The 13,200-nt window shown below is 53.8% G+C and overlaps 1 protein-coding gene across 1 annotated transcript; it reads left to right on the top strand.

The window, feature by feature from the left end:
* The first annotated feature begins 4,417 nt into the window (after positions 1-4,417).
* SHD (Src homology 2 domain containing transforming protein D) lies at positions 4,418-13,141 on the top strand. The gene is made up of 6 exons (XM_027969856.3): positions 4,418-5,549; positions 6,769-6,874; positions 6,954-7,142; positions 9,793-9,916; positions 11,362-11,481; positions 12,753-13,141. The coding sequence occupies exons 1-6, from the start codon at positions 5,250-5,252 to the stop codon at positions 12,937-12,939; spliced, it is 1,026 nt and encodes a 341-aa protein (XP_027825657.2). The 5' UTR covers positions 4,418-5,249; the 3' UTR covers positions 12,940-13,141.
* The last annotated feature ends 59 nt before the right edge of the window (positions 13,142-13,200 follow it).

Here is a 13,200-nt window from a genome sequence, read left to right as displayed (position 1 = left end):
GTATTGGTTACCTAATGCTGTGTAACAAATGATCCCCAAATTTAGCAGCTTAAACAGGAATCTGGGTGTGGTTTCACTGGGTTCTTGGCTTCAGAGTCCATCACAGATGCAGCTGAGATGTTGGCCAGCGTTGGGGTTTCATCTTAAGGCCTGACTGGGGAAGGATCCACTTCCAAGCTCACCCATGTGGTTGTTGGCAGAATTCACTTTTCAGCAGAGGCCACCCTCAGTTCCCTGCCTGCATAGGGCTCTCCAATGGCTGGCCTCCTAAGGAGGAGAGTCTGCTAGAAGTGACAGCCCATCACCATTGCCATGTTCTGCTGGTTGGAAGCAGCCGCACAGCGCCACTCCCCCATGTTCCAGGGGAGCTGCTCACATGCTGGGTGCGACCACCAGGAGGCTGGGGTAATGGGGGCCACCCGTGGTGGCTGAGGCCAAAACACCTAGGGTCTACCTGCAGACCCCTCAGGCTTTGCAAGGGTCTGTGTGTCCCTGGCACCTGAGACCATTCTTGTATTTTGTAGGTGTTCATTGAATGTGTGTGGCCTGAGTGGGTGTCTCCTCATTCACTGAGGAGGAAATTGAGGCCCAGGGAACCACATGTTTCTGCCCGCTCTCTGCCGCCCTCCCCTTTCCACCATGCTGGAATTGTTTCATTCTTATTTTTCCTGCAGGGCTTTACGCTTTGTTCTCCCACCCATGTCCTGAAAACAGTTTGGCTCTCAGCCCCCAATTGCCTTGCTGGGTTTTCCAGGGTAGAGTGGGCAAAGGGACTGCATAGCAACACATTGGGGTCTGTCCTGTGTGCTGACCTTCCAGGGCCTCACCCTGCACCCACTGCCTGCCTTGAGCCTGCCTCCCCCAGACCATCTCCCCCTTTTAATCTCTGGAGCCTGCCCTTCCCCCGTCGCTGCTGACAGTCCCATTCCCCACAGGCTCCATGTCTGTCATCTGGTCCTTGGGAGCTGTCAGGCCTCATCCGGAATCTCCTCCATCAATTCCCCGGGGGGCTGCCTGGCTGCCAGAGCACATCAGAGGGACCGGGGTTTAGGGGTGGCCTCTGCTCTGCTGGAGCCCCCGCCTGCCTGAGCCTGGGCTCCACGAAGAGACAAGGGCTGCTCCTGCTTCCTCTTGCTTCTCGAGCTCCCTACACGCCCATGCCCTCAGGCACGTGAGCTCCCCATTTCACAGAGTGGGTGAGGGGCAGGACCTGGCTTTGAAACCGCAAGGCTCGGAGGCTACATCTTTGATCACCAGGACCTATAGACTGGGAGCTTCCAGGGGCTGGTCGGTGCCTCCCCCATCAGGTTGGAGGTGGGCCCTGCAGGGCCATGTCTCCATTAGACTGAGAGCCCTTGAAAGCCAGTATGTATTTCCCCCATCAGACTGGGTGCTTCAAAGGGCAGGATCATGCCTCCTCCATCAGACTGAAAGCTCCTTAAGTCAGAGCCATGCCTCTCCCGTCAGACTGGGAGCTTAACACATGCATATATCTCCTCCATCAGACTGGGGGCTTCCCAGGGCAGGACCATGTCTCTCCCATCAAACTGTGAGCTAAGAAAGGCAGGACTGTGTCCAGGAGATTCTGAGGGCAGAGGTCATCTCTCCTATCAGACTAGGAGCCCCTAAGTTGAGGCGACATCCCCTCCATCAGATCGGGAGGTTTCAAGCCCCATCATGGGTCACCCCCCACCCAGTTCCCTAGTGCCTTGGCTCCCATCCCCACCGCAGATACGGGGACCCCCAGCCAGGGTCTTCCTCTTGCTTCTTCCTGGTGTCCCAGCCACCGTAAGCATATATTGAGCACCTACTGTGTGCCATACAAGGAAATATCATTGGGTCATAAAAAGAAATGAAATGTGGGCACGCCATAATTTGGACGAACTTTGAAAACATGATGCTCAGTGAAAGAAGCCAAGACAAAAGGTCACACAGTGATTCCATTTGTATGAAATGTCCAGAACAGGCAAACCCCAGAGACAGAGAATGGGTTGATGGTTGCCAGGGATTGGGGGCGGGGGGGGCATCTGGGAAGAACCAGAAGTGACTGCTAATTGCAGGTGGAGATTTCTTTGGGGGGTGATGAAAATATCCTGAAATTACTGATGGTCACACAGCCTTGCGAACATACTAAAAACCCATGGAAATACAGTTTGAGTGGGTAAATTGTGGGGTATGTGAATTATATCTCAAAATCTTTAAAGCACCCAAAACAGTATGAGGCAGTAAGCGCTCAACAGTGGCTGGCCATTGTCCCATTTCACAGACAGGAAAACAAAGCCAGGTTGCTTAACGTGAGGTCACATGGGCTGGGATTCCAGAAACAGCGCCACCTGAGAGGAGACCCTGAGAGACCATCTCTCAGACCCTCAGTACTGGGGGAAGGGAAGCTCCTTCAGCCCAGGACCCCAGACCACCCACCTCCTTGCATTTGTCCAGACGGTGCCCGCCTCCTGGCTTGGCTTCCTTGCTCCCCATTCCCTTAATTGAAAGGCAAAACCCTAGAGGTTATGCGGCTATTCAAGGTCACACTACCACAGGGTTGTGGGACCCCTAGCCCGGCTCTCCCCTTCATCCACCACCTCTCACTCCTCCCCAGCCTCTCCCTGCTCCTGCGGTGGGAGTTGGGGCAGCCCCAGGAGAAGCCGGCTCAAAAGCACAGGGAAGTCAAACGCCGTTTGATTCTGCCTCCAGGGCTCCTAATTGCTATTCCTGACACACACTGTAATTAGAAGGCCCCTTTCAAATATTTATACCTTAGACATCATGTATTTATCTGACAGGGAGAGGACTTGGATTTGATGAGATCTGTCAACAGCTCATCCTGGAGCTGGGGAATTGCCTTGCGGCTGACAGAAAACAGGACAATTACCCGATGTGCTCCCTGGCAGTCCCCAGGGATGCTGCCTCGTCGCTGAATGCTGAGGGCGGGCTGGGGTGTGAATGCTCTTTGGGGAGATTGGGGAGGACTAAATTCAACAGGTTTGTGTCCAACGACTCAGCCAAAGCAGGAAAGGGAAGGAGAGGGCATCCAGACACCCCTGCTGCTGTGAGGGACCTTGCCTTGCTGGCTCTGGACCTCAGTTTTCCCATCTGGAAAATGGGGCTAACAGTGCAAGGGAGATGGAGAATCTCTGACTTCATGAAGAGACCTGATGGTTGTTGAATGCCACTCCACGCCAGGCCATATCATGGCACCTGGGCAGAACTAAGCTGTGAGGTGTCTCTCCCTTCTCTGTTCTTCCTCAGTTTCCCCCCGGGGGGGGGGGGGTTGGCGAAAAATAAGTCATTCCCTCCTGGCAGTCCTTTTCCCGCTCTCTGAGGGTTTCCTATTGGAAGCCTCATTTTTCAAATCAGGAGAAATTGCCCAGGCCGCACTATTCTGAAGGGAGGGGGTGCAACTCTGTAGCAGTGTTAGTCTATTTCCCCTCCCTTCCAAGCTGCGGGCACCCGCCCACTCTAAGGGGCTTGGAGGAGGGAGCCTGAGGTCCTATCCTTCCTGACTACCCCTCTCTTATTCTTCTATTAGGGGTCCCTGAATAAGCCCCTCTATGGGGAAAGAAAAAAAATGTGTTTCTTCTGGGACTGGTCAGCAGCTCCCTGGGCTCTCTCACTCCCCCCAAATCCCTCAGTGTCCTCGCCCCCAGACAGCTGCAGCTGCCAAGAGGCAGCCAAACCAGGCGAGACACCACCCCCCCCAATTCTGCTCCCTCCCTCCCTCCACCTCCAGAAGCCACAAAGGGACAGATGCTGAAGACACACGCCAGGCACTGATACCATCTCCCTTCCCCTGGCCAGCTGTCCCAACCCCCTTCCCCCATCCCACAATGGTTCCCCTGGGGAGAGGGGGACAGAGGAAAGCCCTCTTGGGGGAGGGGAAGCCAGAACCCCTTCCTTTCTGTTCCCCCCTACTTCCTCCGGCGTCGTCGTCAATATCCATTTTAGCCAATGACCTCTGAAACAATTTCCACACCCCCATTCTCCCGGTCAGTTTCGCTGCCAGACCCTGGTTCAATTTCAACTCTCAATAGTGGTCACTCTCACCCCCTCTGCTGGCCAATTTCACCCCTCCTCGCGGTCAAGTCCAGCCCACCCCTTTTCCTGGTCAATTTCCACCTCGCCTTCCTCTCGTCTTCCCCACCTCAGCACCTCTTGCTCTGCAGAGCAAGGTCAGCGCCTGTGGGTTCCCGCCTCCCGCGCTCCTCGCTCGCTCCTGCCAGCCTCGGTCCTCCGGGTCACTGTCTAGCCGCCGCGGCCTTGGCCCCAGCGACTCCCGCTCCGCATCCCCCCTCCCTCTGCGGGCAGCGGCTCTCCTCCCTCCCCAGAACAGCTGAAGGTCTCAGTCACCTCGGAGGGGAGCGGAGGGGGAGGGGAGGGGCGGGGGAACCCTCGTGGGGGGAGGCGGGGAAGCCTTGACGTCCCTGCCCTGGACCCGGCCCGGGGCTGGTAGGGACTGGGGCGCCCGCCCGCCCGAGCGCCCCCTCCCCAAAGTCCCACCTCCCGGTCGCGCGCCGGCGGCGGCGGTGAAAGTCTCTCCGAAAGCGTGAAGGGGGATTGGAGGAGATTTTATTTCCCTTTGTGCCCGTGACTCGGGCCGGATCGAGGCGGCGGGGCCGGGGACCCCGGGCTTGGGGCTCCCCCTGGAGCGGCGAGGAGCGCAACAAAGGATGCGCCCCACCGGGGTCACCGTCCCCGCGACCCAACTTTGCGCGCGGCGCCCGCGCCCCCGGAGAGCCCTCTCGCTGCGTTGAGAACCCAGGCGTCCGGGCTGAGCCAAGGCTGGGGGCGTCCGCTGGCGGCGCTGTCCCCGCCCTCGGCTCCCAGGAGGGGGATTCCAGGGCTCCCAGGAGGGGGATTCCAGAGCTTCCCGGAGGCGGCGGGTGTCCGCGCCCCGCACGAGACCGCTCTGCCCGCGGAAACTCCGCGCGCTTCCGCGGATGCCCCTGGCTCCGGCCGGACTACCCAGCGCTCGGGGTTCAGGGCCCCGCGCGACGCCCGCTTCCCACGCCGTCCTTCCAGAGCTGGGCTAAGGTGCAATTTTGCTCCTCCTTTCCCCTCCCTCCTCTTGTCTCCTCCTTTTTCTCCCCTTTTCACCCTCCTCTGAGCCCAGCCAAAGGGCACACCTGATCTTTCTCCTCCTCCTTCCCCTCCTACCTTTTCCCTGGGGGCCCTGCCGAGGAAGAGGGCCCAGAAGAGGGCATGCGGGCCCCCCGCTGACAGTGTCCAGGTTTGGGGTGACACGCGCTCAGATGGCCAAGTGGCTCCGAGACTACCTGAGCTTTGGCGGTCGGCGGCTCCCTCCGCAGCCGCCCACCCCCGACTACACCGAGAGCGACATCCTGCGGGCCTACCGCGAGCAGAAGGATCTGGACTTTGAAGACCCCTACGAGGATGCCGATAGCCGCCTAGAGCCCGATTCCTCCTCGGGGCCCGGGGACTCCAAGGGCCCTGGAGACGCGAAGTACGACTCTCCAAAGCACCGGCTCATCAAGGTGGAGGCAGTCGACATTGCCAGAGCCAAGGTCTTGCTGGGAAGCCCCGGGGAAGAGGTGCGTGGCTAAGCCCCCTAAGCTGGGTGGGCCCCCGAGACTGGGTGGGGAGGGTCAAGCTGGCACCCCCCTGGGTTTTGGGGGGCTTGTCCAGGTGTTACCCCAGGGGCAGACCAGGGCACCAGCCCACTTCCCCCAGTCCCCCACCTGCTCTGCAGTTTGATGTCTGTCTCCTTTCAATGCACAGTGCTGGCTGCCCGCCTCCCTCTCTCATTGGCTTTGTACCCCTTTCCTCCAGCTTCCTAAGTCTTCCCTTCTGGATCCCTTCCCCCAGCTTCCCTTCCTCTTACAAGCTGAAGGGATCTTCCTCAAACAGATCTGAGTGAGTCGGTTTCCTATGGGGCACTTCAACATCCTCACCACCCCTCTCCACCCTTCCTCTGTTACACTCCCATTTTACGGAAGTGGAAACTGAGGCTCACAGAAGAAAAGTGACTGGCCCCAGGTCACAAGCTTGTTTAGAACTTGAACCAGACTTGCTTCCAATGCCCATACTTTTTTTTTTTTTTTTCCTAAATGATCAGAAGGTCCACCATACACCATCAGCAGAGACAGAAAAGACTTCAAGGGGAATTATGGGAGGCTGTGTCTGGTAGCTGGGCTTCTCTGGCGGCTTGGATGGTAAAGAATCCGCCTGCGATGCAGAAGATCCGGGTTCTATCCCTGGGTCGGGAAGATCCCCTGGAGAGGGAAATGGCAACCCACTCCAGTATTCTCACCTGGAAAATGCCATGGGCAGAGGAGCCTGCCTGGTAGTGGTTAGTGGCACAGAGAAAGGTAGGAGGAGGCAGGGACTCGGGGAAGCAGACAAACTAGGATCAAACCCTGCCTCTGACTTATCAGCTGTGTGACCCTGAGCAAGTCACTTGCCCAGTATGTGCCTTGGTTTCCTCATCTATAAAATGGGGATAAAGTACTTACTGAGTGTTGGTACTACCAGTAAATATATTTGAAGTCTTTCAGAACAGTATTGGCACCTGATAAACATTAAAATGATTGAAAGAGGGAGGTAGGGGTCAGAGGAAGAGAGGAAGGGATGATCTACTTGCAAACACTTGTGGGTGGAAAAAAACCCACTTGCTTGGACAGGGTGTGTCAGATAGATCAGAGACAGCAGGCAAGAGGTATACTGTACCCATGCTGGGCACAGCATGGGTACCCAGAGCTAGGCTTGGTCCCCCTGAGTCCTTGACCCCCTCTCTTGCCTTTCTCTGGCCAGTCAAAAGTCGACACCGAGTACTCGGACCCCTTTGATGCCCAGCCCCATCCACCACCCCCAGATGATGGCTACATGGAGCCCTACGATGCCCAGCAGGTCATGAGTGGTGAGTGAGCAGGGCTTGGAGGAAAGGTGTCAGGCTCCCAGGTGGGAGTGAGAGCTGACCAGTGTCCTTGGCCTCCCAGAACTGCCATGCAGGAGGGTGCAGCTGTATGACACCCCCTATGAGGAGCAGGACCAAGAACTGGGAGATGGGACCCCTTCAGGGCGGAAACCTCGACAGAGTCGGCTGCCCCAGGAGGATGAGCGGCCAGCAGACGAGTATGACCAGCCCTGGGAGTGGAAGAAAGACCATATCTCCAAGGCGTTTGCAGGTGATTCTCTTACCCTGATTTCTGAAGATCTGTGTCCCTCTGTTTTCTGCTCTGGTCGTATCCCCTGTTTCAACTAACAAAGTAAACCACCATCACTTGTCACTGTGGTAGTTTGTTAATTCTCACTTAAGTGTGAATGACTGATAAGTCATAAGTCATAAGTTTCTTTTTCCAGGAGAACCTGTATCTTCCTTGGAAACTGAAACCCCTTTAATTAATTAATTTATTTTTATTTTATCTTATTTTATTGACTATGCCATAAGGCTTTCAGGACCTTAGTTCACTGACCAGGGATTGAACCCAGGCCTTTGGTAGTGAAAGCATGAAGTCTTAACCACTGGACTGCCAGGGAATTCCCTGTAACCTCTTTTCAAGTGCAATGGAATCTACTCATCTGCTTACTATAGTGCAGGAATAGGCTTTGGTGTCAGGACTGGGTTTGTGTCTCTTATGACTTTATCTCCCTGAGTCTCAGTTCTCTAACTTGTACCTATTGAGTAGAGCACTTGTAAACTGAGTGCTAAAGCACTCAATTACACGGGAGCTATGGGAAGAGAGCAGCATTTCTTAGAGTCAGTTTCTGAGTTGGGTGAGCTTGGACAAGTCTCTGAACCTCAGTTTCCTCTTCTGTAGAAAGAGGAATAATAAGGTCACTTAGGGCTTCCCATGTGGATCAGCTGGTAATGAATCCACCTGCAATATGGGAGACCTGGGTTCGATTCCTGGGTTGGTGAGATACCCTGGAGAAGGGAAAGGCTACCAACTCCAGTGTTCCGTCCTGGAGAATTCCATGGGCTGTATAAGTCCTTGGGGTCAGAAAGAGTCGGACACGGCTGAGCAACTTCCACTTTTCACTTTCAAGGTCACCTTTAAGAAATAAACTCCAGGAAGAGTTGTGCGAACGCAAATCTGCCCAAGAAGTTGTATAATTGTGAGGGAAATTGGAGCTAGTGCCTCAGTCTACCAGTCTGTATATCAGGGGCGGTTGTCTAGCTCTGGGCTTTCCTGGTGGCTTAGATGGGAAAGAATCTGCCTGTAATGCAGGAGACCCAGGTTTGATCCCTGATCGGGAAGATCCTCTGGTGAAGGAAATGGTAACCCACTCCAGTATTCTTGCCTGAAGAATTCCAAGGACAGAGGAGCCTGGTGGTCTACAGTCCATGGGGTTGCAAAGAGTTGGACACGACTAAAACATCTATTTCTGCTTTATTGACTATGCCAAAGCCTTTGACTGTGTGGATCACAATAAACTGTGGAAAATTCTTCAAGAGATGGGAATACCAGACCACCTGACCTACCTCTTGAGAAACCTATATGAAGGTCAGGAAGCAACAGTTAGAACTGGACATGGAACAACAGACTGGTTGCAAATAGGAAAAGGAGTATATCAAGGCTGTATATTGTCACCCTGCTTATTTAACTTCTATGCAGAGTACATCATGAGAAACACTGGGCTGGAAGAAGCACAAGGTGGAATCCAGATTGCCGGGAGAAATATCAATAACCTCAGATATGCAGATGACACCACCCTTATGGCAGAAAGTGAAGAGGAACTAAAAAGCCTCTTGATGAAAGTGAAAGAGGAGAGTGGAAAAAGTTGGCTTAAAGCTCAACATTCAGAAAACAAAGATCATGGCATCTGGTCCCATCACTTCATGAGAAATAGATGGGGAAACAGTGGAAATAGTGTCAGACTTTATTTGGGGGGGCTCCAAAATCACTGCAGATGGTGATTCCAGCCATGAAATTAAAAGACGCTTACTCCTTGGAAGAAAAGTTATGACCAACCTAGATAGCATATTAAAAAGCAGAGACATTACTTTGCCAACAAAGGTCTGTCTAGTCAAGGCTATGGTTTTTCCAGTGGTCATGTATGGATGTGAGAGTTGGACTGTGAAGAAAGCTGAGTGCCGAAGAATTGATGCTTTTGAACTGTGGTGTTGGAGAAGACTCTTGAGAGTCCCTTGGCCTGCAAGGAGATCCAACCAGTCCATTCTAAAGGAGATCAGTCCTGGGTGTTCTTTGGAAAGAAGGATGCTAAAGCTTAAACTCCAATACTTTGGCCACCTCATGCGAAGAGCTGACTCATTGGAAAAGACTCTGATGCTGGGAGGGATTGGGGGCAGGAGGAGAAGGGGACTACAGAGGATGAGATGGCTGGATGGCATCACCGACTTGATGGCCGTGAGTCTGAGTGAACTCCAGGAGTTGGTGATGGACGGGGGGACCCGGCGTGCTGTGATTCATGGGGTCGCAAAGAGTCGTACACGACTGAGCGACTGAACTGAACTGAACTGAACTGAGCGACTAACACATTCTACATTCTCTATGACTTGGCCAAAATCTCGCGGAACTTCCCACTTGCCCCTCTGGCTACGTCCCCTGCTCTCTGATTTATCATTCAGGGAACTGGCCACCCTGCCACGCTACCAGATCCAGGAATGACCACACCCCTTTCTTCTGAAGGCTAATTGGTTGCTGGTGTACCAAACCCTCCCCAGCCTTAAACCCAACCCCTCTTCTTCTGGATTCTGATAGGTTGCCCTAGGCTGGCACCGTCTTCCTACTGAAATTCCATTGGCTTGCTCCTATCTCACCCTCTTGAGATAGGTGGGACTTAACCATTTTCTCTTTAAACCTTCTCCTCCAGTTCAGTTTGACAGTCCAGAGTGGGAAAGAACCTCGGGCTCGGCCAAGGAGCTCCGGAGACTGCCGCCCAGAAGCCCCCAGCCGGCAGAGCGCGTGGACCCGGCCCTGCCCCTGGAAAAACAGCCGTAAGTGAGGAAGCTGAAGATGGAAGAGCCGGGTTGAATCCCTCCCTTCCCCATACTAGTAACAGATTCCTCGGACCAGGTGGGCTGGAGGAACTTGGATTCATTCATTCACTTCATTCTTCGACTGATCTTCACTGACCGACAGAGCCTGCTGTGTGCTAGACACCCAGCTTGGTGCATAGCAAAGCAAGTGTCTCCCCTCCCTCTGGCCTCAGATTCTGGGTTCAAATCCCTTCTCTGTAATTTTTGGCTCCATGACCTTGAGCAAGTCACTCAACCTCTCTGAAGCTCGGGCTCAACACTTCCAAGAGAGTGCCTGCCTCACACAGAATAGGATTTCCTCCCTTTCCTTGGGTGGGATTTATAAGCCTGAGAGTGAAGAGACAAAAATCATTCTCACCCCCAAGAGATCTTGCGGTGAAAGTGGGAGGATCAAGATTTTGAAGGAGTTCCAACTTTAGGCTGGAATGAAGCTCACAAGCTGTGAGAGTCTGGGTGTTCTGTGTTCCTCTAGCCTAGATGTTCCTCAGAGAACTCCCTGAGCCCTGAAAGCCCAGCCCTGTGAGTACCAGGGTGTGTTTAGCACAGCCATTCCCAAACCTCTTAGGTGGCTGATACAGGACTACCTAATTAACACAAGCATGGGGTATTTTCTTTCAATACAAACAACTTCTTGGTGCTCATTGGTCTTTGACACTTTGCTCCCTCTGTTTGAGCATGTTAAAGAAAAATATTATGTAAAGAATGTATAGGTAGGTGGGGATATGTTGCTGTTGTTCAGATGCAAAGTCGTGTCTGACTCTTTGTGACCCCCATGGACTGTAGCACTCCAGGCTTCCCTGTCCTGCACCATCTCCCAGAGTTTGCCCAAGTTCATGTCCATTGAATCGGTGATGCTGTCCAACCATCTCATCCTCTGTCCTCTTCTTCTTCTGCCTTCAGTCTTTCCCAGAATCAGGGTCTTTTCCAATGAGTCAGCTGTTCGCATCAGGTGGCCCAAGTATTGGAACTTCAGCTCAGCATCAGTCCTTCCAAAGAGTATTCAGGGTTGATTTCCTTTAGCATTGACTGGTTTGATCTCCTTGCTGTCCAAGGGGCTCTCAAGAGATGCAGGATGCAGCAAGCCTCCTGAAAGTGATGTGCAAGTGATGCAAGTTGGAGGGAGGGGTTGAGGACACCTGGGCACTCAGCTGAGAGAGGCTGCAAAGACCAAAGTCAAGGGTACATGTTGAACTGGAGCAGCTGCAGGTGGACCTGGGTTTACCTGCCTCCCAGAGAGACCCTTGTCTGCCTGAAAACCAAGTTCCTCTTGAGAAATCCAAGGGAATTTGTCTCCCTTGTTTGCCTGGATGTCACAAGTCCTTGAATGAGCTGTGCCTGCATCCAGCCCCAGGATGTGTTGGAAGGGGGATTGCCTTCAGGAGACATCTGTCCCCACCCCCTAGGTGGTTCCACGGCCTGCTGAGTCGGGCAGATGCTGAGAACCTCCTGTCGCTCTGCAAGGAAGGCAGCTACCTTGTGCGGCTCAGTGAGACCAGCCCCCAAGACTGCTCCCTGTCCCTCAGGTGAGACCCCAATTCTCTGGAGGGACAGAGGGTCACAGGACTGCATGCCTTCGACTGTCAAGCTTTTGACTGAATTCAGCTGGAGAAGAGGAGTGTGGCTTCAGGAGCCAATGGGCGGGATTTCCAGGGCAGATGGACAGAGCTTTCAGGCCAGGGGGTGGGGCTTATGGGAGCTGTTGGCTGAGCTTCTAGGTCAGAAGGCAGGGCTTTCAGAGAGGGTACCTGCATGATTCCGACTGAAAATGAGCTCCCTGTCACTGGAGGTATGCAAGAAAATGGAGAGGAAGTCATATAGTAAATCCAGAACTTCAGTGAGATGAGGAACTACGTGTCCAAGTTTCCTCTGGACTCCTCCCAGGTTTAAAAGTGTATCCATTTGTGTCAAACCAGGGCCAAAATCTCAGTGGCCCTGTAGACGTTTGAATTTGATACCCTGGTTCTATGTGCTTCTCTGCCTAAGATTCTAAGTGTGTCTGATTACAAAAGGCTCCTAAGATTCTACCAGATTTCTGAGTGTGAGATTCCTAAAAGGTCAAGATTGAAGAGGGTTTGGAAGTAAGTTCATATCCTGCCTCTGCCACTTCCTAGCTGTGTGACCTCAGCTAAATCATTCAACCTCTCTTGGCCTCGGTTTCCTCATCCGTGAAACAAAGACAATAACAGCATTCAGTTCGTTGTAATACTACAATTAAAAGAGGGGGGAAAGTGAAAAAGTGTTGAGAAGAATGCCCAGGAAACAGGAAGTGCTTAATTCATACTAATGATGGTGATAGGACCATTTCCAGGTTCTATGTCATTCACCTACCAGAGATGTAAAGGAAAGGGACCCTAGGGAATTCCCTGGCTGTCCAGTGGTTAGGACTCCATGGGTGAGGGTACAACTGGGGAACTAAGATCCTGCAAGCCTCGTGGAAAAGCCAAAAGCAAAAAAAAAAGGCGGGGGTGGGGGGAGTTGGAGGTCCCTTGATTGAGGGTAACCAGGATCGGTAGCACAAGGGGTAAGGAGGTTTGGAGAGAAAGTGCCTTCTGTGTTCTTGGGGAGGGACCTCCGACTGGGAGGAACTCCAGCCTGTCTTCACAAGGGACAAGCGCAGAAGGCATCCCACAGTGTGGAATGAGTCGACAGCTGATGCCAAGTGGCTGTTAACCAGAAATATTTGGGGATGCCAGGCTCGGGTTCCTAGGGTCATCCAGGGAGTGGCTTTAGGTTTGGAGGGTGTGGGCGGGCTTGAAGTGCTGGGTACCCTTTCTGACCTGACCCCTGTCCTCAGGAGCAGCCAGGGCTTCCTGCACCTGAAGTTCGCGCGCACCCGAGAGAACCAGTTCGTGCTGGGTCAGCACAGCGGCCCTTTCCCCACTGTGCCAGAGCTGGTGCTGCATTATAGCTCCCGCCCGCTGCCCGTGCAGGGTGCCGAGCATCTGGCCCTCCTGTACCCGGTGGTCTCACAGACTCCCTGACTGGAGCCTCAGCCCTGTATGCTGGGCCGTGGGACCCCCAATCACAGGCTGCAAATGCTGGAGGTCTTTCCAGCCCCGGGGGAGGCTGGATGGAGAGGCCTCTGCTCCTCCAGGCCCTGCGCGGCCCCCTTCTGGGTTCTAGGGCCCAGCACTGTGTCTGGAACCCCTCCTCTGGCCTGGCAAATAAATAAGTTATTGTGTGTTTCAAGTGTTCTTTCTGAGAAGAGGGAGCTCAGCCCCTGAAGGAAGAGGGGAGGCAGC

The sequence above is a fragment of the Ovis aries genome, chromosome 5 (assembly GCF_016772045.2).
Source record: "Ovis aries strain OAR_USU_Benz2616 breed Rambouillet chromosome 5, ARS-UI_Ramb_v3.0, whole genome shotgun sequence".
Lineage (NCBI taxonomy): Eukaryota > Metazoa > Chordata > Mammalia > Artiodactyla > Bovidae > Ovis > Ovis aries.
The sequence above is the reverse complement of the archived record's forward strand: the minus strand, read 5'-3'. Positions and strand labels throughout refer to the sequence as shown.